General features: G+C 40.5%; 1 protein-coding gene and 2 long non-coding RNA genes across 4 annotated transcripts in view; 2 read left to right on the top strand and 1 right to left on the bottom strand.

Annotated features, from left to right (window-relative positions):
• The window catches only part of LOC113032850 (uncharacterized), a 75,531-nt gene extending 60,502 nt beyond the window's left edge, over positions 1–15,029 (top strand). Inside the window, exons 18-32 of the mRNA XM_026186001.1 lie at positions 4,406–4,449; positions 4,843–5,110; positions 5,481–5,509; positions 5,835–6,114; positions 6,497–6,546; positions 6,635–6,708; positions 6,885–7,099; positions 7,212–7,465; positions 7,750–7,878; positions 8,339–8,486; positions 10,145–10,174; positions 10,417–10,464; positions 12,545–12,588; positions 12,747–13,032; positions 13,750–15,029. Coding sequence (XP_026041786.1) covers positions 4,406–4,449; positions 4,843–5,110; positions 5,481–5,509; positions 5,835–6,114; positions 6,497–6,546; positions 6,635–6,708; positions 6,885–7,099; positions 7,212–7,465; positions 7,750–7,878; positions 8,339–8,486; positions 10,145–10,174; positions 10,417–10,464; positions 12,545–12,588; positions 12,747–13,025 — 1,892 coding nt within the window. The 3' untranslated portion in view covers positions 13,026–13,032; positions 13,750–15,029. The remainder of the gene's footprint in view (positions 1–4,405; positions 4,450–4,842; positions 5,111–5,480; positions 5,510–5,834; positions 6,115–6,496; positions 6,547–6,634; positions 6,709–6,884; positions 7,100–7,211; positions 7,466–7,749; positions 7,879–8,338; positions 8,487–10,144; positions 10,175–10,416; positions 10,465–12,544; positions 12,589–12,746; positions 13,033–13,749) is intronic.
• A 1,150-nt stretch (positions 15,030–16,179) lies between these two features.
• LOC113032836 (uncharacterized) lies at positions 16,180–18,361 on the bottom strand. Its single transcript, XR_003273945.1, has 3 exons — positions 18,305–18,361; positions 17,304–17,550; positions 16,180–16,242 (listed from the first exon to the last, which is right to left on the bottom strand). It is a non-coding gene; the product is annotated as an uncharacterized LOC113032836 (long non-coding RNA).
• Positions 18,362–18,532: 171 nt separating this feature from the next.
• LOC113032834 (uncharacterized) lies at positions 18,533–19,758 on the top strand. Of its 2 annotated transcripts, XR_003273943.1 has the most exons (4): positions 18,533–18,594; positions 19,127–19,171; positions 19,327–19,356; positions 19,732–19,758. It is a non-coding gene; the product is annotated as an uncharacterized LOC113032834 (long non-coding RNA). The 2 variants fall into 2 exon arrangements; XR_003273942.1 differs by lacking the exons at positions 19,327–19,356; positions 19,732–19,758 and having other exon boundaries at positions 19,127–19,188.
• The last annotated feature ends 6,066 nt before the right edge of the window (positions 19,759–25,824 follow it).

Here is a 25,824-nt window from a genome sequence, read left to right as displayed (position 1 = left end):
CCCATGAACTGGCAAGTCTGTGTTAATTTTAGTTTGCTCCTTAGAAAAAACACCAGAATATAGTCACCCACCTCATGCTGCTGTAAGCCGTGGTGATGGTGGTCATCACAGGAACATGACACATATATATATATATATATATATATATATATATATATATATATATATATATATATATATATATATATATGTGTATGTATGTATGTATGTATGTATGTATGTATGTATGCATGCATGCATGCATGCATGCAGCTGGCTCAGTGGCAAGGGAACAATAAGAGAACAGCACCACCAAGGCTGGAGACGGAGCAATACTGGAAGAGCATATGGGAGAAGGATGCAACCCATAACGGCAATGCTCAGTGGCTAGTGGATCTGAGGGCAGACCACAGCGACCTCCCTGAACAGGGTCCAGTAACCATCACAGTGGCAGATATCCAAGAAAGGGTCTCCAGTATGAAGAGTTGGACAGCACCAGGGCCCGACATGGTTCACGCCTACTGGCTGAAGAAGCTGACTGCACTCCACGAGCGTCTGGCAGCACAAATGAACCAGCTGCTAGTTAACGAGAGACACCCGGAATGGCTAACTGAAGGCCGGACGGTCCTGATCCCCAAGGACCCCAAGAAGGGACCGGTCCCCTCCAACTACCGACCAATAACCTGCCTCAGTACTACATGGAAGCTCCTGTCAGGCATCATATCGGCTAAGATGAACAGGCACATGGGTCAATACATGAGCGGGACACAGAAAGGAATTGGCAAGAATACCAGAGGTGCAAAACACCAGCTACTGGTAGACAGAACAATCAGCCGAGACTGCAAGACCAGACTGACCAACCTGTGCACTGCCTGGATTGATTACAAGAAGGCCTATGACTCAATGCCCCACAGCTGGATACTGGAATGCCTAGAATTGTACAAGATCAATGGGACCCTAAGAGCCTTCATCAGGAACTCAATGGGGATGTGGCGTACAACACTAGAGGCCAACTCCAAGCCCATAGCACAAGTTACCATCAAGAGCGGGATCTACCAAGGAGATGCTCTGTCCCCACTGCTGTTCTGCATAGGCCTGAACCCCCTCAGTGAGATCATTAACAAGACTGGCTACGGATACCGACTACGGAACGGAGCAGTTGTCAGCCACCTCCTGTACATGGATGACATCAAGCTGTATGCCAAGAGTGAACGAGACATCGATTCACTGATCCACACTACCAGGCTTTACAGCAATGACATTGGAATGTCGTTCGGACTGGAGAAGTGTAGTCGGATGGTAACAAAGAGAGGGGAAGGTAGTCAGAACTGAGGGGATTGAACTACCAGAAGGCAACATTGCAGACATAGAGGACAGTTACAAGTACTTGGGGATCCCGCAGGCGAATGGGAACCATGAAGAGGCCGCTAGAAAAGCTGCAACCACCAAGTACCTGCAGAGGGTCAGGCAAGTCCTGAGGAGTCAGCTGAATGGTAAGAACAAGATCCGGGCCATCAACACGTACGCCCTGCCCGTGATCAGGTACCCTGCTGGGGTAATAGGCTGGCCAAAGGAGGAGATAGAAGCCACTGACATAAAGACAAGAAAGCTCCTTACCATGCATGGAGGGTTTCACCCCAAGTCCAGCACCCTGAGGCTGTACGCTAAGCGGAAGGAAGGGGGCCGGGGACTGGTGAGTGTCAGCACCACAGTCCAGGATGAGACAACGAACATCCAAGAATACATTGGGAAGATGGCCCCAACTGACCGAGTGCTCAGTGAATACCTCAGGCAGCAGAAACCCAAGAAAGAGGAGGGAGACGAGGAACCATCATGGAAGGACAGAGCCCTGCACGGTATGTACCACCGGCAGATAGAGGAGGTGGCTGATATCCAGAAATCCTACCAGTGGCTGGACAAAGCTGGACTGAAAGACAGCACAGAGGCACTAATCATGGCAGCACAAGAACAAGCTCTGAGCACAAGATCCATAGAGGCTGGGGTCTATCACACCAGGCAAGACCCCAGGTGCAGGCTGTGTAAAGATGCCCCAGAGACAATCCAGCACATAACAGCAGGGTGCAAGATGCTAGCAGGCAAGGCATACATGGAACGCCATAACCAAGTGGCCGGCATAGTGTACAGGAACATCTGTGCCGAGTATAACCTGGAAGTCCCGAGGTCAAAATGGGAGATGCCCCCAAGGGTGGTGGAGAATGACCGAGCTAAGATCCTGTGGGACTTCCAGATACAGACGGACAAAATGGTGGTGGCTAACCAACCGGACATAGTGGTGGTAGACAAACAGAAGAAGACGGCCGTAGTGATCGATGTAGCGGTTCCGAATGACAGCAATATCAGGAAGAAGGAACACGAGAAGCTGGAGAAATACCAAGGGCTCAGAGAAGAGCTCGAGAGGATGTGGAGGGTGAAGGTAACGGTGGTCCCCGTGGTAATCGGAGCACTAGGTGCGGTGACTCCCAAGATAGGCGAGTGGCTCCAGCAGATCCCGGGAACAACATCGGAGATCTCTGTCCAGAAGAGCGCAGTCCTGGGAACAGCTAAGATACTGCGCAGGACCCTCAAGCTCCCAGGCCTCTGGTAGAGGACCCGAGCTTGAAGGATAAACCGCCCGCAGGGGCGTGCTGGGTGTTTTTTTTTTTTTTTTAAATGCATGTATATGTATATGTGTATGTATATGTATATGTGTATGTATGTATGTATATGTATATGTGTATGTATGTATATATATATATATATATGTATATATATATGTTGATAGGTTTGTAGCTTGAACCCATCCGCTGGAACGTTGAAGACAATATAATTACACTGCTAAGCAAGACACAAATAGGCAAAGTTCTTCATGTTACTCGTGCACGGGAGAGAACCAGACAGAGCGCCGTTCCTTCGCTTGACCCCAGTAGCTCTCGTCCGTCCTCCCGTAACACTGTCCTTTTATTGAGGTTACATGAATATGCATAGGTTCATTAACATACGACGTCTACATACAAACAAAGAGTACCTTGCCTGTGTGTGTGTGTGTGTGTGTGTGTGTGTGTGTGTGTGTGTGTGTTGTTGATCAAAGGGTCAAACATCCTTGGTCAGGAAGAGGGTAGCCTCCCCCTCACCCTAGATGGTTCATCCTAGATAACACGGTGAGGAAGTCCTGCAGTTCATCTAAACAAAGAGCACTTAGACTAGAACAGACGTAGCTACGTTAATCCTACCATAAAACAATAAGACACGGTATGACCTCTCATGCTCCCAAAGTGCTGTCTAATACACACAAAGTTTGCAGACTATCAAGGATCAAAACCTCTACCAATCTACAACTAATTACAAAACTCTAAGCATATATAAGTAAATATTTCTAAGCATAAATGACAATCAACAATACAAATCTAACATATGTATATGTGTATATATGTGTATATATAATATGAAAGTCTAATTTCTGCTGTTCAATACTGAAGAAATTTAAACTTTTTAAAATTATGCAAAATTGCAGAATATTTTTAAGGTTATCTGCTAAAAATCCAGGCCAGGAAAATCTTTCATGTTTTTCTGTTTTATCCTCAGTTACTTTGACACAAAGGCATCTGCTGTGATGTTCACACCTCTGATGAAGTCGCACATGTATCAGTACTATTAAATGATCAGAATTATAATATTTCTGACTGTCTCAGGAAAAATTGAATCAAATCGAATGGATTGTAGAAATCAGTGATGATACCCAGCCCTAGTGAGCAGCCTAGGCCTGACAGAAGTGGATGTAGCTGTGGGTAATAAGAAAAGATGAAAAGAATTATTGATGCAGGTTTTGTTAAATTAAGGCTTGATCAATCTCAAATTCATAGCCATGTGCTCTGACACAGAGCCATCAATCTCTGGACACTGAAAAAGCACAGTGTATCCGGAAAACACATTATATGCTGCAATAAATGAACTGCCCAAGTGTCCCCTCTCCCACTGCCTTTCAACAGCACTCAGCAGCAAACAGGTTGCCAGAGGAGGCCAATGTGATGATTAAGTTTAACATTGCCCACAATATTGCCATAGAGTGCCAACGCACTTTAAGCACAAGCAGTTTTTCAGTAACTTATCTTTCTTGTACAACTATGCTCCAAATAAAGAACTTTGTGTTGACAAGATTGTTAGTTAATCATTTACAAATGAATATTGTCTGTATAGACAGCAATTTTCCCCTAAAAAAGTGCACATGTAAAACTGCGGTGTTAAGCAGGGGGGCGTGGGGATACTAATAAGAGTGAGAGTGTGTATGTGTGTGTGACAGTCAGTCATTTTAGTTTACATTCTGTTTTTTCTCTTTTAAATCATCTGTGTCGTCTGAAGGCTGATTCTACTTGGATGTGTGATGATGTTTGAATCCTCAGAGTTGATTGTAAATGTCTTTCCTCCTCAGAGAAACACTCTGTGGATGAACATGGAGCTGCACTGTTGAAGAGAGTGAGTGTGACTCTAACTCAGCTTTCATTCAGTAGATTCAGGCTGTAAATCATCCTCATCTTGAACATTAAACACGATGAAACAGACAAAGCATCTTTGAAACTGGATGCTTCTCACAGTGTTAATGTGGAGTCTGCAGCAATAATGTTTCCACTGATGACAGAGTGAAGGATCTACTACTGACGATAAAACCAGGAAATGACATCTTTAGATTTCTGTTTATCTTTAAAAGCTGTAATTTCAGTGATTATTCTGAAAAATATTAATATTAATGAAGTTGTTTTTTATTCATATTTGATATTTCTACTAAAATTACACTGAACGAATTAAAGATTTCAATCACTGAATTTCCTCAGAGATATTATACAGTAACTTATTATTTTGGTTTTTCAGGAAAAAGAACTGGAAGCTGTTAGACAGATTCTCTTGGAAACACTGAATGAATTCAGTAAAAAAGATCTCGGGAAATTTATTCTGTTGCTGCCGTTCACGTGCTTTAAGATGAGCCTGCCACAAATACAGATGTATACAAACAGGACAGAAGACCTTGTGGATCTGATGGTGGATGAACTTGGTCATCAGTCTGTGGAGGCGACCATGGAGGTTTTAACAGACATGAACAGACCTGATCTGATGCTGAGGCTGTCAGAGAGCAGCTCAGGTGAGACCAAACAAATGTTTTAAAAATAGATTTTCACAATTTACAATAAACTTGTTTAAATAACTTTTAATCAACAATAACAAACATTAAATTAAACGGGAAACACAACAGACCCGATCTGAATCCAGCTTCTCTCTCTCTGATCAATCAGCACTGAGCTGAAACACTTCTGACACACACAGTTACAGTTTATCAGCATTGAAAGTTATTTTTAGGATTTGAACAGTTTAATAACTGGTAAGGTTGTGCATGTGAGGGTTTTTGGTGTTTAATGGGTGGTAATGATGACATTTGTTTCTCTCTTTCGATTGTTATGATGTTTACAGTAGTTTTGAATTATTCAGTCATTTTCTGTTTTCTGTTTCCTCAGAAAAGCGTCAGCCTTCACTGTTCCACACAGTGAGTAAAGTCACATCAGACACACTTCACTCTACACAGTTTTTATTTTAGTTACAGGTTAAACATTATTCTTATCTTAATAAGAACCTTTTAAAAAACATTTTTTTACAATGTATAAATATTAGTGTATTGGACTGTCCTGTGGTGATACAAACACGAAAACATGTGGAGGAATTTCATTTATTCATTTTGAAGTCAATCTGATTTCATCACAAGTAAAAACACCCTAATATATGTAACTGTGTTACAAAACAGAAGTTATATTATTTATTTATCACAGTGGAAATATTACATCATTAAGCTCTAATGAATTTTAATCCACCAGGAAGCATCCATGACATCAGTGAAGGAGAAACTTCTGGAAACACCGGAAAATTTCAGTTTCAGTGAGCTTGAACATTTTAAGAGAGTCCTGCAGCAGAGAGTAACAAAGAGAGGCTTCCAGAAAATCCCAGCATCCCAGCTGGAGACAGCAGACAGAGCTGATGTAGTTCAACTGATTGTGAAGACATGCAGTGAAGAGTCTGTGGAGGTGGTGGAGGTGGAGGTTTTAACAGACATGAACAGACCTGATCTGATGCTGAGGCTGTCAGAGAGCAGCTCAGGTGAGACCAAACAAAGTTTAATAAACAGATTTTCATAATTTACAATAAACTTGTTTAAACAACTTCTAATCAACAAACATTAAAAGAAACAGGAAACACAACAGACGTCCAAAAGTAACTTTGCATAAATGATCAGAGCTGAATCCAACCTTTCTCTCTGTCTCTGTCTTGTTCTGACATCACTGGTGAGAATATTTGAATTCATCAGCTTTTGATCATCTTAGACGTCACTCAGCTGCACGTCCTGCTGAACATGTTGTTCTGATGTTGAAGCAGCACTGCACAGCATAAAGTGATCAAACAGCAAACATGTGGACAGTTAGAGGATGATTTTATATGTCAGCATAACATCATTCATTTGAATTCTTTGTGTCTCAACAAGGACGAAAAACTGAAAGAAGTTCAGAGCTTGAAGGTTGTCAGAGCCTGACGGTAATCCCTTCCATTCATCCATTTATTGCTAAAGTTTCTTTCTTTATAAACATGTGTACTTATTGACTAAAGAGACTGTCCTCTGCAGCAGGACTGCAGTGATTGGACTAATCTTGAACCTGAGGTGAACAGTACAGATGCAGACGAGGCTCCAACTTACAGGTAAATCAACTTCCTGAATGCTGCAGCACAGCAAACTGGAACTACAGGAAACAGTTCAGCTTTGGATTTATTCCCAGAGGAAATTCTTCATTTTGCATCCGATTCACACGACTACTCTCTGTGTTTCCATTCACTCTGTTGTTCCTTCATGAGTGTGTATTTAATTCCTGTTTCAGCCTTCAGTCTGCAGCAGGACACTTTGAATGCAGAGTCTCGGGCTTGCGCTGGGTCTGTAAGGGAAAGACCAGCTTTCAGTACCAGTTTAGATCTTGGGAGGGACACATGGAGAGGATGGAGAGCAGACAATACATGCCTGCAGGTCCTCTGATGGACGTCACAGTCACTGCTGGGAAGTTAAATGAAGTTCACCTGCCACACTGGATCTGCATCGGTAAGAGGACATGAAGGAAGACTTTCAGATGTTTGACATTTCTGACAGTGAGCGCACAAACTGTTATAAACTGTTCTTCTCACCATGTTTGTGTTGTTGTGTTCTCCTGCAGATGACATCCCTGACATATTGGACACGTTTGCAGTCCTTCACATAGATGACTGTGGAGATGTTGTGGAAAAAGTGTCTGAGGTCACACCAACACATGTCAAGTTAACTGAACCACATTTCTCTCTAATAGGGGCTCTGATACGTTTATTCTTTCCTTTGAAAATCAGCTGTTACACGTTGATGTACTATAAACCCAACACATCATTTCTTAAACTCCACGTCTATCCAATCCGACAGGATCCTGCTCTGGAACAGGTAACTGAACAGATTCAATGTATTAGGATCAGTGCAGGCAAAGAAAGTCACAGTACGATTGCTTTTATATTTTATACTAGACACAAGGTGAAAAATATTATCTGGGCACACTGACCATTATTTTTAAATATGACATCATACTGACTGCAAACTCAATGATAAAAGTGTAATAAGTTAAAATGATCATTATCCTAACAGTTCGTCATGAATTTATTTTGCGATTTTAAATCCAAACTGAATTTTAAAATCTTCAGCTGCTGATGACTGATATCATCTGATAACAGGGAATAGACAAGGAAGAATCCTCAGATGGATACAAAAGAATCAAGAAACCACACCCAGACAAGTACCTGCAAACTGAGCGTACTTTCAGCCTCAAAGCCGACAACACAAGTGCAAAAATTCAACCAAAGGTAAAGTTTGTGCTACATGTGAGAGAGTATAACACCCCTGCCTGTGCCATCTTTTTGATTGATGGCCCCACTCTTGACCTTTTGACCCTACCGGAAGTACTCCGGAAGTGACTAATCGAATCCAGATGTGTGTAATATGGAATCCATTAGACACTTCCGGAGTACCCCCCTCCCCCACAGGATGCAATTCGTCGCGCTTATGGATCATATTACACACATCTGGATTCGATTAGTCACTTCCGGAGTACTTCCGGTAGGGTCAAAAGGTCAAGGCTGGGGCCATCAATCAAAAAGATGGCACAAGCAGGGGCGTTATACGTGTGTGTGTGTGTGTGTGTGTGTGTGTGTGTGTGTGTGTGTGTGTGTGTGTGTGTGTGTGTGTGTGTGTGTGTGTGTGTGTGTGTGTGTGTGCTCACAGAGGTATTTTAAAGTTCTTTTGTTTTGTTTTTTTCAAACACAGGAGTTAACCCTCAGATACAATAGGCAAAACTTCTATGAGGTGTACGTTAAGAATCCAGGCAGTGAACTCATACTTACACTGGTGCACACTCACCCAGCTGATGGTGAACCAGCTGATGAGCCACTATGGAAATGTGAAATTCAAGCAGGTCAGTGGTTATTAAGCAATATTACCCACACTGTTACTAATATAAGAAATACTGTATGTCATAAAATGTCAAATGTAAGAGGTTTTTTTTCCATCAAACTTAAAAGAGTCTGCAGCAGTTTGGTTGACACGATGTTTCCAAAAGTATTCACTCGCTCATCCACATCCTTTCATTCATGTGTTAAAATCGCTTCCATGGCCTCAGGTGTATAAAATCAGCACTAAGACATGCAGACTCTTCTACAAACATGTGAAAGAATCACTCGTTCTCAGCAGTTCAGTGGTCCTGTGATAGGACGCCACCTGTGCAACAAGTGTCGAGTCGCACATTTTGAAGCCAGTATGATAACCTTATCCCACCAATGCTGTGGACGTCCAGCTTTTCAGATCCAGTTAAGATCCAATCACTCAAAAAGATCCTCTGGAAAAGAGTAGAATTCTTAGAACAGAGTTTATTAAACAGTGTCATATGAACAGCAGAAATCAGTACAATAAACCAGGATGACAGAAAAAGTGAACAAGCAAAGCGAAGCAACCCCGGAGTGTAGAGCCTCAAAGCACAAACAGCACAGACACACAACAGACAGACAGGGAAGAAGCAGCAGAGCGGGGCATATCGACCCTCCTCTTATATGGGATCAGTGACCCCTCCGCCTGCCGTTGGGTACTCTTTCATCCTTTGTTCTTTCTTTTCATCTTCCACGTATGATGCATAACTTTCTGACCCTGCCCCATAACTTTTACATCCATCGTTGAATTGGCTCACTTTGTCAAATTGATTAACTGTTAACTGCCGTTTTCTCATCAAACTGACAATTTTGTCAGGTACGCATGCCAGACGTAAGCTGCTTTCTATGCCGAGTAAAGGTTTTTCTTGCCTTCTGGTGGCTGAGGTGAGAACCAGAATCCCAGCTTCACGCACAGGGGGCAGGTTTGTTTGCCGTATAGGCATCGAAAGGGCTGGACACAGCGTGAGGCGCTACAGATAAACGCAGAGAAAGTGTCCTATGCGCATACTTTAGCAGTGCCAAAGTAACCTTTGTTTGAACCAGTCACCGTTGGCCATAACACAGTCAAAGGTTACTTATTGATCCTAACTAGTACATTTTCAAACAGTATTGATCAGCATGTGTTTGTACAATAAACGGCACAAACTTCATTAATATTATTGAAGATAATCTTTGACCTAAATATTTGGATCTTGTGATTTTGAACGAGTAGAAAAAATACTCCAGTATAAGTATATATTTAGTATATAGAAGTATATATGATTACATATGTGAGTATATGTCCAGTGTGTACAGGTACATATGTCATATATATCATAGAAAATCCACAACATTAGTGCTGTGGTGAAATTCCCTTGCTACAAAATATTATACATACAGTCAGCTGTTAGTGGTATTATAACAAAGAACGACAGCCAATCAGCCACAAAGTGACGGGCCACGTAAAATCACAGAGGCCTCCAACTTTCTGCAGAGTCAGTCGCTACAAACTTCACGTGGCCTTCAGATTAGCTCAACAACAGTGCATAGAGCGTTTCAGAGAATGGGTTCCCATGGCAACCAGCTGCTTGAACACTGTTTTATTCAGATGAAACTTTCATATTTAACTCTAATGTCAAGTATCCATATTTTGATTTTTCTTGAATTCCAGATGACCATCCAGAGTCTGGTCAAGCCGAAGGTAAGATATCACACGAAAGGAGCATTTAGACGAACCTTTTACTCAGATTATAAATGAATGATTTTCTTCTTCTTCTTTTTTAGTAGACCAGAGTTTAGTGGAATATCCTTTGGTGTAGTTGTTTAATTGTTTTAATTTGGTGGCACTGAGTCTCTAATGTTTCAGTTTGCTAGCATAATGAAAGTTAAAAAGTTTGAACATTTGTTAAGAAACTAAAAACTTTCCTTGTTATTTATTAACAGCTGCAGGATCCTCAGTGGGAGCAGCTGCTGTCAGCTCTCAGTCGGCTGGTAGGTTCATCAATATTACCTGTTCTGTGGTTTTATATAATGTGACACATAGAACGCTGATGAATCCTAGTGAACCGTCAATCACACCTTTTTCCCGCCACAATTTTACTTTTCGTTAGCTTACATACTTTGTTCTGTCTTCAAGTTTTCATTCTAAAGGAGGAGCTCTCAGTCTCTCAGCTCTCGGTGGCAGCGAGTCACTAAACTCAATCCTGCTTATATTTCTTTCTTTACAGAGATAAATATAATATTCATGTATTCAGCCCTCTGTGAATCACTTCCTTATCATGCTGGAGGGGTTTGTGAGTCCCAGGCTTTTTCCTGAACAGCTGATTTCCTCCAACAGAGTGATGATGGTTGTGTTGTCTTCTAACTTCATGAAGATTAACAATCTGAACAGCAGCCTGTTTGACAGGAAGTCCAGTATCCAGTTGCACGATGTGTTCCTGAAGACCAGAGTGACGAGTCTGCCAGTCAGCTTCACAAACAGCCTGCTGAGAGAGAGTTTGTTATATTTCACATGTATGAAGAGAGAGTGCAGGGCAGTGAAGACGACATCATCTGTGGCTGTATTCAGCTAGACGACAGTTATTATTAAAGCTAACGCCTACTGGTAGATCAGCCCAGTAAATACGGTGTTTCTGTGTTTTCACTGATTCATCTGTTTCACTTTCAGATGAATCCCAAAGAAGTGGTAAAGTACAAGCTAAGATGTTTCACATGATTTGTGTATAAAAAGAACTGCACTTTGTGTTTGGCTGTGGTGGGTTTCCTTTGGTTGCTGACCTCATATTTGAAGTACTGCAAAATGCCAGGGAATGAATGAATAAGCTCTTGTTCAACAATGGCACCAACCAGCTTTTCCAAATCTACTGATGCTGTTGACTGGACTGTCAAAATGCATAAATCGAGTCAGTTCTATTTTACCACCAGATTTTTAGCACCAGTTAACGAATGTTTTTAGATGTTAAAGAATTCAACAGAACTTGTGGTAAAATGCCAAATATAGAACTGTACCACATAGTGCCATTTTCTGTATGAAGCTGCTGGCTCTGTGGACATGAGGACGATCAGTTTGAGATATTCTCAGATATCTATTGTTTGCAGCACTGAACTGGTGTCCCTGACTTGACTGAAGACAGGCGGGATAGAGTTTTATCCTTAATGGGGACGATGTTCAGGAAACTGGAAGTGTCAGCAGGTGTTCTAAGGAGCTCGGAAAGAAAAGCATCTGGACGCCTTTCAGTTTCTTGAAGACGTTTCAGAAGCTTCTTCAGTTCTAAGAGCGACTGGTGGAGCGTCCCAGATTTTAAGCCCTATGGGAGTGTCCCCAAGAGGGTCGTGGACCCCCTATTGATCCTCTGCCTAATCACATGAGCAGTACTAGAAAAATTACCATTCCTGGTGCAACTCTGTAAGCCTTAGTCTTCTGCAAGAACAACACATTTCACAGCTGTCTGTGGCTGTTTTATCATGTCATCAATACTTGCATGCAATGTGGCAGCTGTTGGAGAGATGTGATATAAAACTCTACAGAAAGATCCACAGTAAACACTGGAGTGGAGTTTGAATCTGAGGCTGAAGAAGATGAGGAGCAAGACGGTGCACTGAAGTGCTCACACTGTGTACACTTCTCTGTCTCACTCACCTTCCTGTGAACTCATCAAAATAATGCAGAGCAACAAAAACTGCAACCTGGGGCAGTCCTTATTAAGGGTTACTTACTGTGGACTACATCTCAGAGTGTTCATATTTAATATCACTGATGCTGTGATTCTTATATTTACATAACACAAAACTAAGAATCAGCTGGACAGGAAATGTTTGAAAGGCTGCCTGAATCATTAAAGAAGGGTCTGATGTGATCAGCACCTGGATGTGAGCTGATTGTCAGCAACGTTTCCTTCACTTTGTCTGGAGTCAGTCTTGGCTGTTGGATCATAGAGAGTGATGGATTCAGGATTTGCTGATTGGGCATTTTGTGACAGAGAAAAGTTGTTTCATTTATTATGTATCATGTATTTATTTTATTACAAAACTTTACAAGTAAAGATAATCTCATTTTTATGTCCTTTCTCAGAGGAAAACACTGTGGACAAACATCTGTCTGCACAGATGCAGAAAGTAAGTAGAACCAAATGATTCTGTCCTCACACCACAGCTTCACTTAATTCATTACTTATACCTGTTATTAAAAAATGATCACGTGTGATGGTTTTGTTTACTTATTAATCAGTTATCCTCTAAGAAGGTTATTATTAAATCACTTTGTTTGTTCTCAGGCATTAACAGTCCACTCAGACAGAGAGAAGCTTTTGGAAATGTTGGAAGATCTGAAAAAGGAGGAGCTTGAAAAGTTCAAGTGGTTCCTGCGGGACCGTGATGTTTTGGTGGAGCTCCAACCCATCCCAGAGAGCCGACTGGAGAAGGCCAGCACCTGTGACCTGGTGGACCTGGTGGTGCAGACCTACACAGAAAAGTCTGTGGAGGTGACCAAGAAGGTTTTTAAGAAAATTAACAGGAATGATCTGGTGCAGAAGTTATCAGACAGCAGCTCATGATGCAAAGGTAACAATCAAAATGGCATCATTGATTTTATGAATATTTTACTTAATCCAAAATACTTTTGTATAGTTAGATTTGTAGCTTCTGAATTTATTTTCAGTGCACTACATGATTGTAGTATGGAAAGTAGCAGAGAGTCTGACTGCCTGTCCAACTGACTCTGACATGAGGGAGAGTTTATAATGTAGGAGCAGATTTGAGGTTAAAATACAGGAAATAACATCTATTTGAAAATTACTGTATGTGTGTGTGTGTGTGTGTGTGTGTGTGTGTGTGTGTGTTCGTGTTCTTAGGTTGATGCAAACATGAGGATGAGATCAAGATTTTTGAAGCATTTTTTTATTTTAATATTTAATCTTTTCATTTTATTTTAACTTTCTCTCTTTAATTTTCTGTTCTCATGTTTTTATTTTCTGCAGAATTATTTCAGGTTTAAACGTGTAGAAATGATCTGACAGTGATTTCATTTCCTTCTTTCATAGAAACACATTCTGTTTGTTTCTAGCAGCGCAGTTTGTAAAAAGACGGCATTTGTTGTGCTTTTCTTTGTTTTCATTTATACACTTTCAAATTTACGATAATTAGATCATCATGTTTACAGATACTCACTGTGAGACAAACACTCAGGTTTATGTGGTTTTTTTAACTTCTGTAATGTGTGATGTCATTGAGGGGCGGTATCCTAATACTGCTGATCTCCAATTCTGGCCCTTATCACAGAAGCTCCACCCACTTGTCCCTCAAACCTTCTGTTTGTGGGAAACAGCCAATAAGAACAAAGTTGCCTTAAAGGGAGAGGAGTAAAAAAGAAGCTTGTTTCAGAGAGGATGAGGAGCTACAACCAAACCAAGTATAAGACAAATGAGCATGATTTTGAACTGTGACTCAGACAAAGCTACTCGAGTACAGTCCAAAATTAAAAATATTAACCTGAAAATGAGCATTATATGTATAATTACATACAAAGATATCATGAACAGCTTTATGATTCTCATTTTGTTGAAGACGATAAATCCATGTCACAGTATAAATGTGCCACATAAAGAAAAGTCTTCCAGAATAATTTTACATTAACACCATATGAACTCTGTTATCTTCTGTCTTTTGTTCTTGTGGCCGATGCTCAGTCTGGTTTGGAGTGAAGCCTGAATGAGAAAAGTTTCCAAGGTTAGAAGTTACTGAGGAACATCATGACCTGGATCTGTTACTGCCATGTTTCTCACATTTTAAGAAGTTTTGACGACTGCTTTGAAGATAAACTGGAGAATTTTATACTTTTTAATCTTTAATATCCTGCTTTAATCATTGTTTTTTTTTTTTTAATTCCCTTTTAAGCACGTCACTAAACATTTTATATTGGCTTTCTACTAAATATAGCCACATAAATACAATTGTTCTTTATCAATTAAATATTTTTTCGGATACATCAGGGAGCAACATTGGTGTCTATTAACTATTTACTGTCAGAAACTCGTTCATTTTTTAAAATTTTAAAATCTGTAAAAACACGTCTTTCATGTTTATACGGTGAAACTTTTGCTGGAATGAAGCGGCCTAAAAACAATGAAACAATGTACAATGAAGATCACTCAGTAAGATGATTACTGTGCTTTTGTATTTTAAGAGATGAGATGTTCAGGTCAGTCTTTATTTTCCTACAGGATCATTTTGATTTGCAGCATCAGTCAGTCAAACTGAAATATCACAGAATGAGAAAGATCAACACATAAATAACAGTAAGAATGAGGAATAGTTAAATGAATGACTAAAAGTACATTAAAATGATGGAAGCAGTCAATAAGAAACGTTACAAACATCAGAAATGTCAGACCGGGATCGGACGGCTTTATTTACACAGAACTGGATGTTTCCTGACTCTGAGGACTTTATTCGTCTAAGGAAGAAACTCAGACTGTTCCTAAATGTGTCCTTATATTTTGACTTGTACGTACAAATTTTTATATGGTGTAATTGCTATTAAAGACTCCTTTTTACCCTTGTTTTCTGGTTCGTTCGTTCATTTAAACTCCAGCCTTTCTGGAGCGTTCAGTTCTACAAAGGCTGATCAGCGTCGTCTCCATCAACTCCATTTTAATCCAGCAGCACGAAGAACAAGTGTCAGTGAGGTTTATCTTAATCATTTAACCCAGTTTACATTTTCCACCCATCCATTATCCTTATTAGCCTATCCCAGCTACCACAGGGCGAGAGGCGGGGTACACCCTGGACGGCAGTCTACTACAGAGAGACAGACAACCATTCACACCTATGGGCAGGTTAGAATCACCAGTTAACTAAACCACACTAACTGCATGTCTTTGGACTGTGGGAGGAAGCTGAAGTACTCGGAGAGAACCCAACAAACACAGAGAGAACATACAGACTCCACACACAAAGGTCTGGTGGTGGAGTCGAACCCGGGACAGTGGTAACCCCCCCGTTTTGTCCTTAATAGATAATACTTTATTAATCCTGAAGGAAATTATGGAAACCTGTAACCTTAGCAAGTTTTATAGTTTACCTTTAAAAGACAAACTGAATTATTCAGCTGTAACTTCATAGGAACAAAATGCAGGTGGAAATAACTGACGATATGAAAATGTAACCTGTGATGTGTGATGTTGGACGTCTTTCATTCAAAGGTTGCTCAAAATCATTTAATGACTATTTTTAAACATGTGACGCTAATTTCAACATGAAGGAGCAAACATCCATGTAGTTGTGTAGATACGTGTCAGGATCTGCTGTGTCACCATCGCTGGCCCTGCACCTCCTGCATAAGAAGTGACAGGCTGCTTCAGTCCTGCAGGTACAAAATGACTTTTTCATTTTCCAGGTGGTAACTATGACGACTGAGAAGCTGCTCACTTGGATGAATTCAAGTCACTGATTGAATAGCAGAAAGATTCACTCCTCATCTCAAGTAGCAAACTGAAAGCAGCAAACACTCAGGATGTAGTGAATGTGATGATGGAGAAGTACAGCCGAGAGTGTGTGGAGGTGACCAGAAAGGCTTTAATGAAGATGAGCAGAATCTGGTGCAGAGATGATCAGGTATCACCTCAGGAACCAAATAAAGTCAAAAACAAATAAATATGTAAAAAACGGACACATGGAGAGGATGGAGAGCAGACAATACATGCCTGCAGGTCCTCTGATGGACGTCACAGTCACTGCTGGGAAGTTAAATGAAGTTCACCTGCCACACTGGATCTGCATCAGTAAGAGGACATGAAGACATTATTATTTAACAATAAATTACATTTACGATTCAAGTTTTCTTGTGCAGATGACGTCCCTGACATATTGGACAAGTTTGCAGTCCTTCACATAGATGACTGTGGAGATGTTGTGGAAAAAGTGTCTGATTTTCTCTCCGAGAGCGGTCCTGATGAAACTCGGCGTTCCTGTGAAAATCGGCTGCAACGTGTTGATCTATCAGACCAACACAGCTTTCCTCACACTGCATGTTTATCTGATCCCACGTGATCCTGGGCTACAGCAGGTTATTACATGTTTCACAGTATAAGATGGACAATGTGCAACAAATAAATCAGCAGACAGTAAGATTATAATATTGGATCCCTGTAGCATCTTTACACACACACATATAAACATATATATTCTCTCGCTCTGTAGACGATGGAGAGAAGAATCCTGTGGCTACAAAATCATCCGAAAGCCGCATCCAGAAAAGTCCTTGAAAATGTTTAATTGTTTCACCCTAAGAGCAGATTTGGATGGTGCAGAAATCTGTCCTCAGGTATGTTGAATTTATTTACTGCTCATTTGATCCCAAAACAATTTATAAATCTGTGTAAGGTCAGTAAATATATTAGTCTGTTTAAATTATATGAATGAATAATCATCAGATTTCTCTCCCTCAGTGGAAAAATATCTTACAGGTTCTGACTTTATCTTTTCATTCTTTAACAGGCGTTAAAGCTCAGATATGAAAGCAGAACTCCAAATTTCTTTGAAGTGTACATGAAGAATCCAGACAGTGACTTCCAGCTCAGACTGACGCCAGAAAGAGCTTCAGTCAGTTTGGACCCGCACTGTTAGAAAAGGTAAGATTTAAGCACGTCTACAAAACTGTATCATCACTGTACCACGTTCACTTTGAAGGTTTATTTTAGTGATCATTATGCAACACAGGTGGCAAATGTTCCTGTGATCTCTTTATGCTGGTAACTAAAATGTGAATGAAGAAATAATTCAGATATAAAATAAACACCTGTTCATGGTGAAGTATGTAACTGATGTATTCTCACCATGAAGTAAACTCTCCTGCTGTCTGACCATTAGCTCCAACATGTGTTGACACTGAGCAGTGAGTTGTTGTCTTTGCACCAAACTGCACAGCTGTGCACGGCTGATCTCCTCCAACAGAGTGATGATGGTGGTGTTGTCCTCTAACTTCATGAAGATATTCTCTCCATGTCTGTGAGAGCAGTCATGGCTGTTCAACATGAACAGGAGGGTGCTGAGTGCACGACCCTGGGGGGCTCCAGTGTGGCCCTAGAGGGGAGGAGCCGTGATTACCAGTCTGAACAGCAGCCTGTTTGACAGGAAGTCCAGTATCCAGTTGCACAATGTGTTCCTGAAGACCAGAGTGTGGTACCATGTGGTACGCTGGAGCCACTATCAGAGACAAACAGAGACTGCAGCGTGTTGTGCGCTCTGCTGAGAAGGTGATTGGCTGCAGACTCCCATCTCTGCAGGACCTGTACACCTCCAGGACACTGGGGCGTGCAGCTCGGATCTCAGCTGACCCTTCTCACCCCGGACACAGTCTGTTTGACCTGCTCCCCTCAGGCAGGAGGCTCCGGTCCATTCGCACCAGAACCTCTCGCCATAAGAACAGTTTCTTCCCCTCTGCTGTCGGACACATGAACAATAACCGTATGACTGTTCCCACCACTAACACATGACCCTACGCTGTGTTCACTGCATCATTCCATGTTTGGCACTGATCACCACCTGCACTCATGTATATATCATGTATATATCTATCTACTTAGCACTTTTAATTCTTATTCTTATATTTTTATGACAGTATGTTTGCACTGAAGCACCGCAGCAATTTCCTAATGTTGTAAACCTGCTCAACATTTGGCAATAAAACCCTTTCTGATTCTGACGAGTCTGCCAGTCAGCTTCACAAACAGCCTGCTGAGAGAGAGTTTGTTATATTTCACATGTATGAAGAGAGAGTGCAGGGCAGTGAAGACGACATCATCTGTGGCTGTATTCAGCTAACGACAGTGCTGACCTAGTAGGTGTGGCTGTTATTCCTCTCTTCCTCCTCCTGCCCTCTACCTGTTCGGTGCTGCTGCTTGCGCATGGCCGCTGTTTAGACCTTGGGTGCAATCAACAACTAAGCGCGGCCTGGTGTGCGCCGCCCTGCCAGGTGAGCCACATTAGAGCAATCAAGGGTGGGCATGCCTAGTAGACCTTAAAATGCATGCAGCAGTCATTTGACCCATGTGCGACATACTGAGAGGACAGCACTACGATCCACTTTTCCACTGTGAGGAAGACTTTGAACAAGACGGGCTATCGGTAAGCTCTTGAGCTCACATTTGCTGCACATATATTTGGAACTATGGAAGCTCAGTTGTGCAAATGTTTTATGCTTAGGGAAATAGTTGCTGCATTTAAGTTTAAAGAAATTATATTGACAAAAAAGAATGCTTAAGTTTGAATAAATTGTTTGTGCAGTTAGTGTTCCCACATATTTATGTTACTTAATATTAAAAATAGTTACCCCAAATCCTTGGGTGGATTGTAAAACTAGTGAATAAATGTTTGATTTTGATTTAAAGAAAATAATTCTTTGTTAAGAAAACCCTTAAAGTCTCTATTAAAATGTTTGTAAACTCTAAAATGTATATTTTAAAATACAATTGTTTATAAAAGTGTTAAATGCAAAGAAGACACATTTTGTATATTTAAGAACCACAGTTAAATTAACAGTTAACCACATGGTAAATGGCTTTACTGAAGTGTATTTTGTTATTTCATCTGTCTTCTGTGTAATGCATGTAATTTATCTGAATGGTTAATGAAATGTTCTTTATTTTTGTGTTGAAAGGTTTTTTACCTGCTGCTACCTACCTATCTACCTGGTCAAAATAAAGTTGAGTGAAATTCAAAGTCTGGTCTTTTTCAAGTGTGGGCACCTCACAGTCGGAGAACACTTGACAGTTATTATTAAAGCTAACGCCTACTGGTAGATCAGCCCAGTAAATGCGGTGTTTCTCTATTTTCACTGGTTCATTTTTTCACTTTCAGATGAAAACCAAAGAAGTGGTAAAGTACAAGGTTAGATGTTTCACATGATTTGTGTATAAAAAGAACTGCACTTTGTGTTTGGCTGTGGTGGGTTCCCTTTGGTATGACAACATTAGTGCTGAATATTGGCATCCAATAATCAGACGGTGTCAGAGAGGGGAAGAAAAACAGACTCAGGCAGAGGCAGACATCTGTTTGACTGGTTTGAGGGTGAAGAGGGGAAAAAGCAGAAAGATACAGAGTTAGATTTGATTATGTAAAAAGAAACAACAATGAATCAGTCTTTAATGTTTAACACATATCAGTGAGTTCTGTTTGGAAATAAGTAACAGAGGATGTAAGCTATGCATGGATTTAGTCTTTGATTATCAACATATGTGATGAATCTCTGCAATCTTTCCTCAGAAAACCACTTTGTGGATAAACACAGAGTGGAGCTGATCCAGAGAGTGAGCAACATCGAGCCGATTCTGGATGAGCTCCTGAAAGAAAAAGTTATCCAGCAGGAAAGTTATGACAGAATCAGAGCTCTGCAGACCTCTCAGGAAAAGATGAGGGAACTCTACAGCGGTCCCCTGAAAGCTGGCAGTGCCTCCAAAGATGTCTTCTACCAAATCCTTCAGACACACGAGAGACTCCTTCTTAATGACCTCTGCTGAAAGGACGTTTGCTGAAATCCATTTTGTTCTACAGTGAAAGTATTTACAAAAAGGAAATGCTGACATTATGTTTCTGATATAAACATAAGAAATATCAGACTCTTTGTTTTATGCTTTAATATCATAGTGGGCGGATTTAAAACACTGGTTATAATTTGGACCTGGTGACATCATACAGGCTACGAATGTTTACTCTGTTGTTAATAATTATTCCAGAATAAATGCACTTAAAAAAATAAACTTTAACTTTGTATTTGATTTATTTTATATTTTGCTCTCCATAAAAATATATCCTGTCAAAATTATGCAAAGTAGAAATATGAACATGCTGCCAAAAAACCCAGAAAAAATAAATGAAAGCAAACACAAGGTTGGAGCCGCATGTAGACGAGCAAAGTGCGCCGACTTTGTTCAACATTACTCGGCAACAGGGAAAGTGAGGCAGGTTGCACTGGTGCATTTGTGACAGCTTCACTTGAAATGCCTCCACCGCATCATACATGCCATGAACTGACAGGTTTCCTTGCGGAGCTCAAAAACTGAGAACTTTTATCCCAACTCAGCCAGCGGACCTCTGTATGATGAGGAATGTCGGCAAACTCTGAATCTATTTCCCACATAAAAGACTGAAATTGACGCTGATTTAAACCTTTAGCTCAGATCAAATTTACGGTCTGTGTTATGGTGATCATTACATGCTCCATTTTTAGGACTTTACCACACAGCCTTTCCTGGTGTGTGATGCAGTGATATGCTGTTAACTCACCGGTACAGTTCTCCTGCATCTTTACTAGATCCTACATCCTGCACAACACCAGCGCTCCATCTGTTGTCCCAGGGCAGTTTCATGTCGGTTACACTTTGAAATACCTTTTCAAACATGTCTTTTCCTGTCGTTGTCCCGTGCATTGATTTAATGTTCAATATTTACACTCCACGGATGAAGATGGTCAGCTGTGCAATGTCCATCATGTCTGTACTTTCATCCACAGCAAGAGAGTATGCAATGAAGGTTTTGCTTCTTTCACACAACTGTGTTCTTAAATCAGTGGCCATCTCACCAACCCGATCAGCAATCGTATTTCTGCTCAGGCTCACATTTGCCAAGATCTGCGTTTTGTCTGGACACAAGACGTCGCACAGCTTCATCATGCAGCTCTTCAGAAACTCTCCCTCGGTAAATGGCCGGGCTGATTTGGCTCCTCTGCTACAATAGAACTTGCTTTCACAACAGCTTCAGCTTCGTCTGCTGAATTGGTAAATGGCCTGTATTTGTATAGCGCTTTACTAGTCCCTGAGGACCCCATATCGCCGGGGCATGCATAACAATAATAATAAATCTATATAAAATGATCTTGCGGGCCATAAAATGTTATTCCACAACTTAGACATCCACATTACTCACACTCACACATACATATAGGGCTGTGGGGGTGGACACACTATACAGCGTCCAGCCTCACCTCTGGCGCCACCTCTGAATTTTAAATGCATGTAAACATTGAGGGTTCTCAAGAGGGGCCGTGCTGACACTCGCTGCTCTCTGGCAGGAAGCCATGCCCTGCCATGTTTTAAAAGCACTTTAGAACAGGACACAGCAACACTACACATGAGCGGGTGGAGGGAGGTTCGGGGTCTTCGTACACCTCTGGTGGGCCTGGGGCTCTGGTAACAGGTTTGAACGTAGGAGCGTTAGGATTTAAAACGCCCAAACGCCCCTGCTCTCGTTCTAAATACGAATTCATTCCATCAGATTTACCATTAACCGCACTTGAGACTCGGGACATTTCAGAAACTTTTAAAACATTCACCTCTGCTGCTGAAGCTGCTATTTCAGTTTCTAAGTCAAGCAGCTCCTTTCTTTTCTTAAGCTGTGTTTCTTGTTCTTCCAAAGCATGCTTTTCTTTCAACAACCTCTGTCGAACAAGAAGGGCAGCCATGTCAGCCTCTGCCATTATGCGTGCTGACAAGGCAGATGAAACCATTGAGCTACTGAGTGATGATTTACTTTCCCTACAACTTTTGTTTCCAACATTAGAGACGCTATCACTTGGATTAACATCATCTATCGCAGCACCTTTACCAACATTCCCGATGTGCCTAGAAGCACCAGAACCATTTCCAGTAGGTAATACATCAGAAGACTCCACACCAGGTGGATTTAAATGTGGCAAATCAAGCTCAGACACCTGATTTTTACTCTGAGGGTTTCCCTTTGCATCATGAAGCCATTTCTTTATCTCTTCCACAAACTCAGTATTATGTGCTTTCACACTTATAAACCAAGCAGTTTGTTTCTCTTGCTCTTCTTGAGGAAGCAAAGGAAGCAAGGTTTCATGCAGACGAGTTGCCTCATTAAGCAACACAGACAAATTCTCTAACTGAGCCTGAACAGTGGAAACATTATCCTCAGATTGCTTTAACTCTTTAATAATTTTTACGACCTTTTTAATTTTATTAATCTTAGTATGACGTTCTGTTTGCAGCCTTTCAATCTGATTCTCCAAAGCCTTAGCAGTCGATTTCGGCTGTCTTTTCTTTCCATCCACATCACCACATTGTATTAATTGGTGTGTCTCCATTTTTCTTCAAAACATTACAAAATCCAAACGCTGAACTGCACCTATGCCACACAGCCTCATCCCAACACATCAACTTGATGACATTCCCTTCAATCAACCTTGGACACACACAATTAACAGGAGCAATATCCCCCTCTATCTGCCTATTAAACCTAACTAACTCAACCTAGTCTTCTGTACATACTAGCGGTGGGTATTTATGTACCTCCATACCGTCAGCTGTGAGGAAGACAAACTGTCTTAAACACAAACTGCGGCGGTACTCCCAAGCCAATGGCTTCAGCCGCCTGATGCACAATAACTAGAAAGCAAATCAGTACAACGCCTTGTGCAGCTGTACTGCTGAAACCTAACAGGGGAATAAGACTCCTGAAAGAAATCTGTATTGTGTAGCCAAAGGCTTAATCTAAAAGCTGCGTGGACAAAGGCAACAGCAAACCATAAGACTCTCACCAATAAAACTCATCTATATATAAACAATCCAATAAAACCTATAAACTTTTCTGTTGACAATTTGTTGTGGCTCTTCCAACTATGGCCGTGGCAGGCTAAACATGAGGATACAGATGACGCGCAACAATAAAAGCATAAAATACACTTCTGTACCATTTGCTTCTTTTATTCCACATGCAGCTGTCCAATATACAAATCAGCACGTGGGATTAACTATTAAACAAATGCACAGACTGCACAAACAAATAACTGCTACTCACAAAGAACTGCACTAACTACTATACCAAACTACAACTTGGCCTATGGCATCAATTAGTGCATAAATATACATAAACCATCAAGTTCCAGTTAAAATACATCAAAATCATTCAAGCTGCGGTCAACAGAAAGTTTTGCCTCATGCTCACCTTACCTTTCTGCTCATCAACATCAGGTGCTGTAAACAGGTGAGTGCAACCACATTTATCATCTACCACACCCATGAAACACGCCCCACACGCCTGTGCACCAATACAGTGAGTCCATTTAAACCAACCCACTTAGTCAAAAAGGAACAACTCATATGGCTCCTACAGACATCATTTATGTTCTATTTTTAACATTTAATTAATTTTAATTATGAAATAAGTGTGATTTTTTTAAAGCATTTTGTTATGAAAGCTGAGAATAAAGCTAATAAAATGTTCACATGATAAACAACCGTAAACTTTTATTGTATTTCTTTCCTTTTTTCTCCAGGAAAGCATTTTGTGGATAAACACAGAGTCCAGCTGATCCAGAGAGTGAGCAACATCGCACCCATTTTGGATGAGCTCCAAGACAAAGAAGTTATCGACCAAGAACAATATGACAAAATTAGAGCTCTGCCTACCTCTCAGGACAGGATGAGGGAGCTCTACAGTGGTCCCCTGAAAGCCAGTGCAGCCTGCAAAGACATCTTCTATGAAAGCCTTTTGGCAAATGAGAAATTTCTCGTTGAAGACCTTTCAAAGAAGTAAATGTGTTGGGAAAAAAACACATTTTTAGACCAAATGTACACGATCTACCTGAACATAACATGTTTACATTAAAAAGGTGGAGATGTCTTTTCTTTGTGGAAAATTGTTCTGCTATGTGGTGCCTTTGCTCCTCAGTGACTCTCCTTTAATTGATCCATTTTACATGAAACACTTTGGATATTTAAATTTTTTTATATTAAAAATGTAAATTGTATCATTTAAAAATGAACTGACGATGTCATCAGCCATGTTTTTATCCATGACTCAAACTGTCATAAATTTATTTTCAGATTTCATTATCTTCTATAAAGTAAAACATAATGCAAACATTTATTGTCCTTAAAAATAAACCAGAATTAAACTCGAAGAATTAAAAGAATTTAATAAATTGACCTTTGAAACTGGCTAAACAAATATTTAAACACTTTAAAGTCACGATCCTCCTCAATCAACTTACTTTGTAATTAATCTGCAAAGCTTTGAGCATCAGACTTCACCTAAAGTACCTAAAATGAAATCAGGATCATTTACATGATGTCACTGGCCTTAATTACTGATTCATTAATGTGTGTATTAGCCTTTTGTTGCAGCTGATTTGAATTTGTTATATAGGTGACTGTATCTATATTCAAACTGTACATATTTTTAAATTTGCATTTTTAAAATGTAAAACGACCCTCAGGACTCTCCTCTGGCATCAAGTAAAATGTCAGATTTTAAATTCTAGTGTAATGAGTATTGCACTGTGCCTGTCTGCAGTAAAAAGGGTTTGAATGATGAGCCAATAATATCTACCTGAGCTTCCCAAAACAAGATATCAAACACGGTTTAGGAATCAAACATAACTCTACTTTTCTCCTCCCTCTTCTTTGAACCTGTTTTCTAGTTTTTCTAGAGGCAAAGTCATTTATTGCATCATTGCAAGAAATATGATGTCCACTCGTCTCCTGTGCCACTGAAGATATCAAGTAGTTATTTATTCACTCGAGCTTGGAACTCCCTTCTGTGGATACAATGAAGTTATCATTGCTTTGGGGAATTATATTTAACACAGAGAGAGAAGCTCAATTGTTTGAATTTATTTACAGTTTTCAAAAAATTCTGACCGTAAACAGCTTTCAAAGCGTTGATATTATTTGAGAATATATATCAGGTGATGGAATTTAATTTAAAGGTTTCTATGTCCCATTGAGCTATTTGCACTAACTAGTGACAGTATAAAGGTAACACAGTCGTAATTTTGATCTCAAATTTCTGAGAGAAATAACTGAATTTAAAACATGGCAGACCTCAGGCCAGATTTAATTGGTAGACATATATGCATGCAATATGAAATTTATTATCCCAGATAGTCTAAGGAGCAAGGGCGTAGATTTGGCATGGACGGAAGGGACATGTCCCCACCAATAATTTGATCTATTCGAGTAAAGAAAATCAAACCCGATAGAAAGAAAAGAAAAAAAAAAAGATCTGTCAGCGTCTCATTCACCCAGCGGTGCAGAAAGGGTTAAATTACGTTCTCTACTGGAGTCCTACCTCATGTGACAAATATGGCCAATGTGATTGGCTGAGCCTTTCAGGGAGCTCTGTTTAGTTTTAGCAGCTGCAAGCCTGCGCTGCCAGGAGGAGAGGAGGATGGCAGCAAAAAGGAAGAACCTGGATATAAGAAAGTATTTTTCAAAGAAACCTGCAAGTCACTTAAAGCCAAATTAACTCATAAAATGTGTCCGTCACAATAACGTTACAGGCTGTGCTAGGCTTTGGCCCACATCAGTCTAAAATTGTATGTAACCATGAATAACGTGT

Source organism: Astatotilapia calliptera, chromosome 11 (assembly GCF_900246225.1).
Source record: "Astatotilapia calliptera chromosome 11, fAstCal1.2, whole genome shotgun sequence".
NCBI classification, from domain to species: domain Eukaryota; kingdom Metazoa; phylum Chordata; class Actinopteri; order Cichliformes; family Cichlidae; genus Astatotilapia; species Astatotilapia calliptera.
Note: the sequence above shows the minus strand (reverse complement) of the source record. Positions and strands in the feature narration are given on the sequence as shown.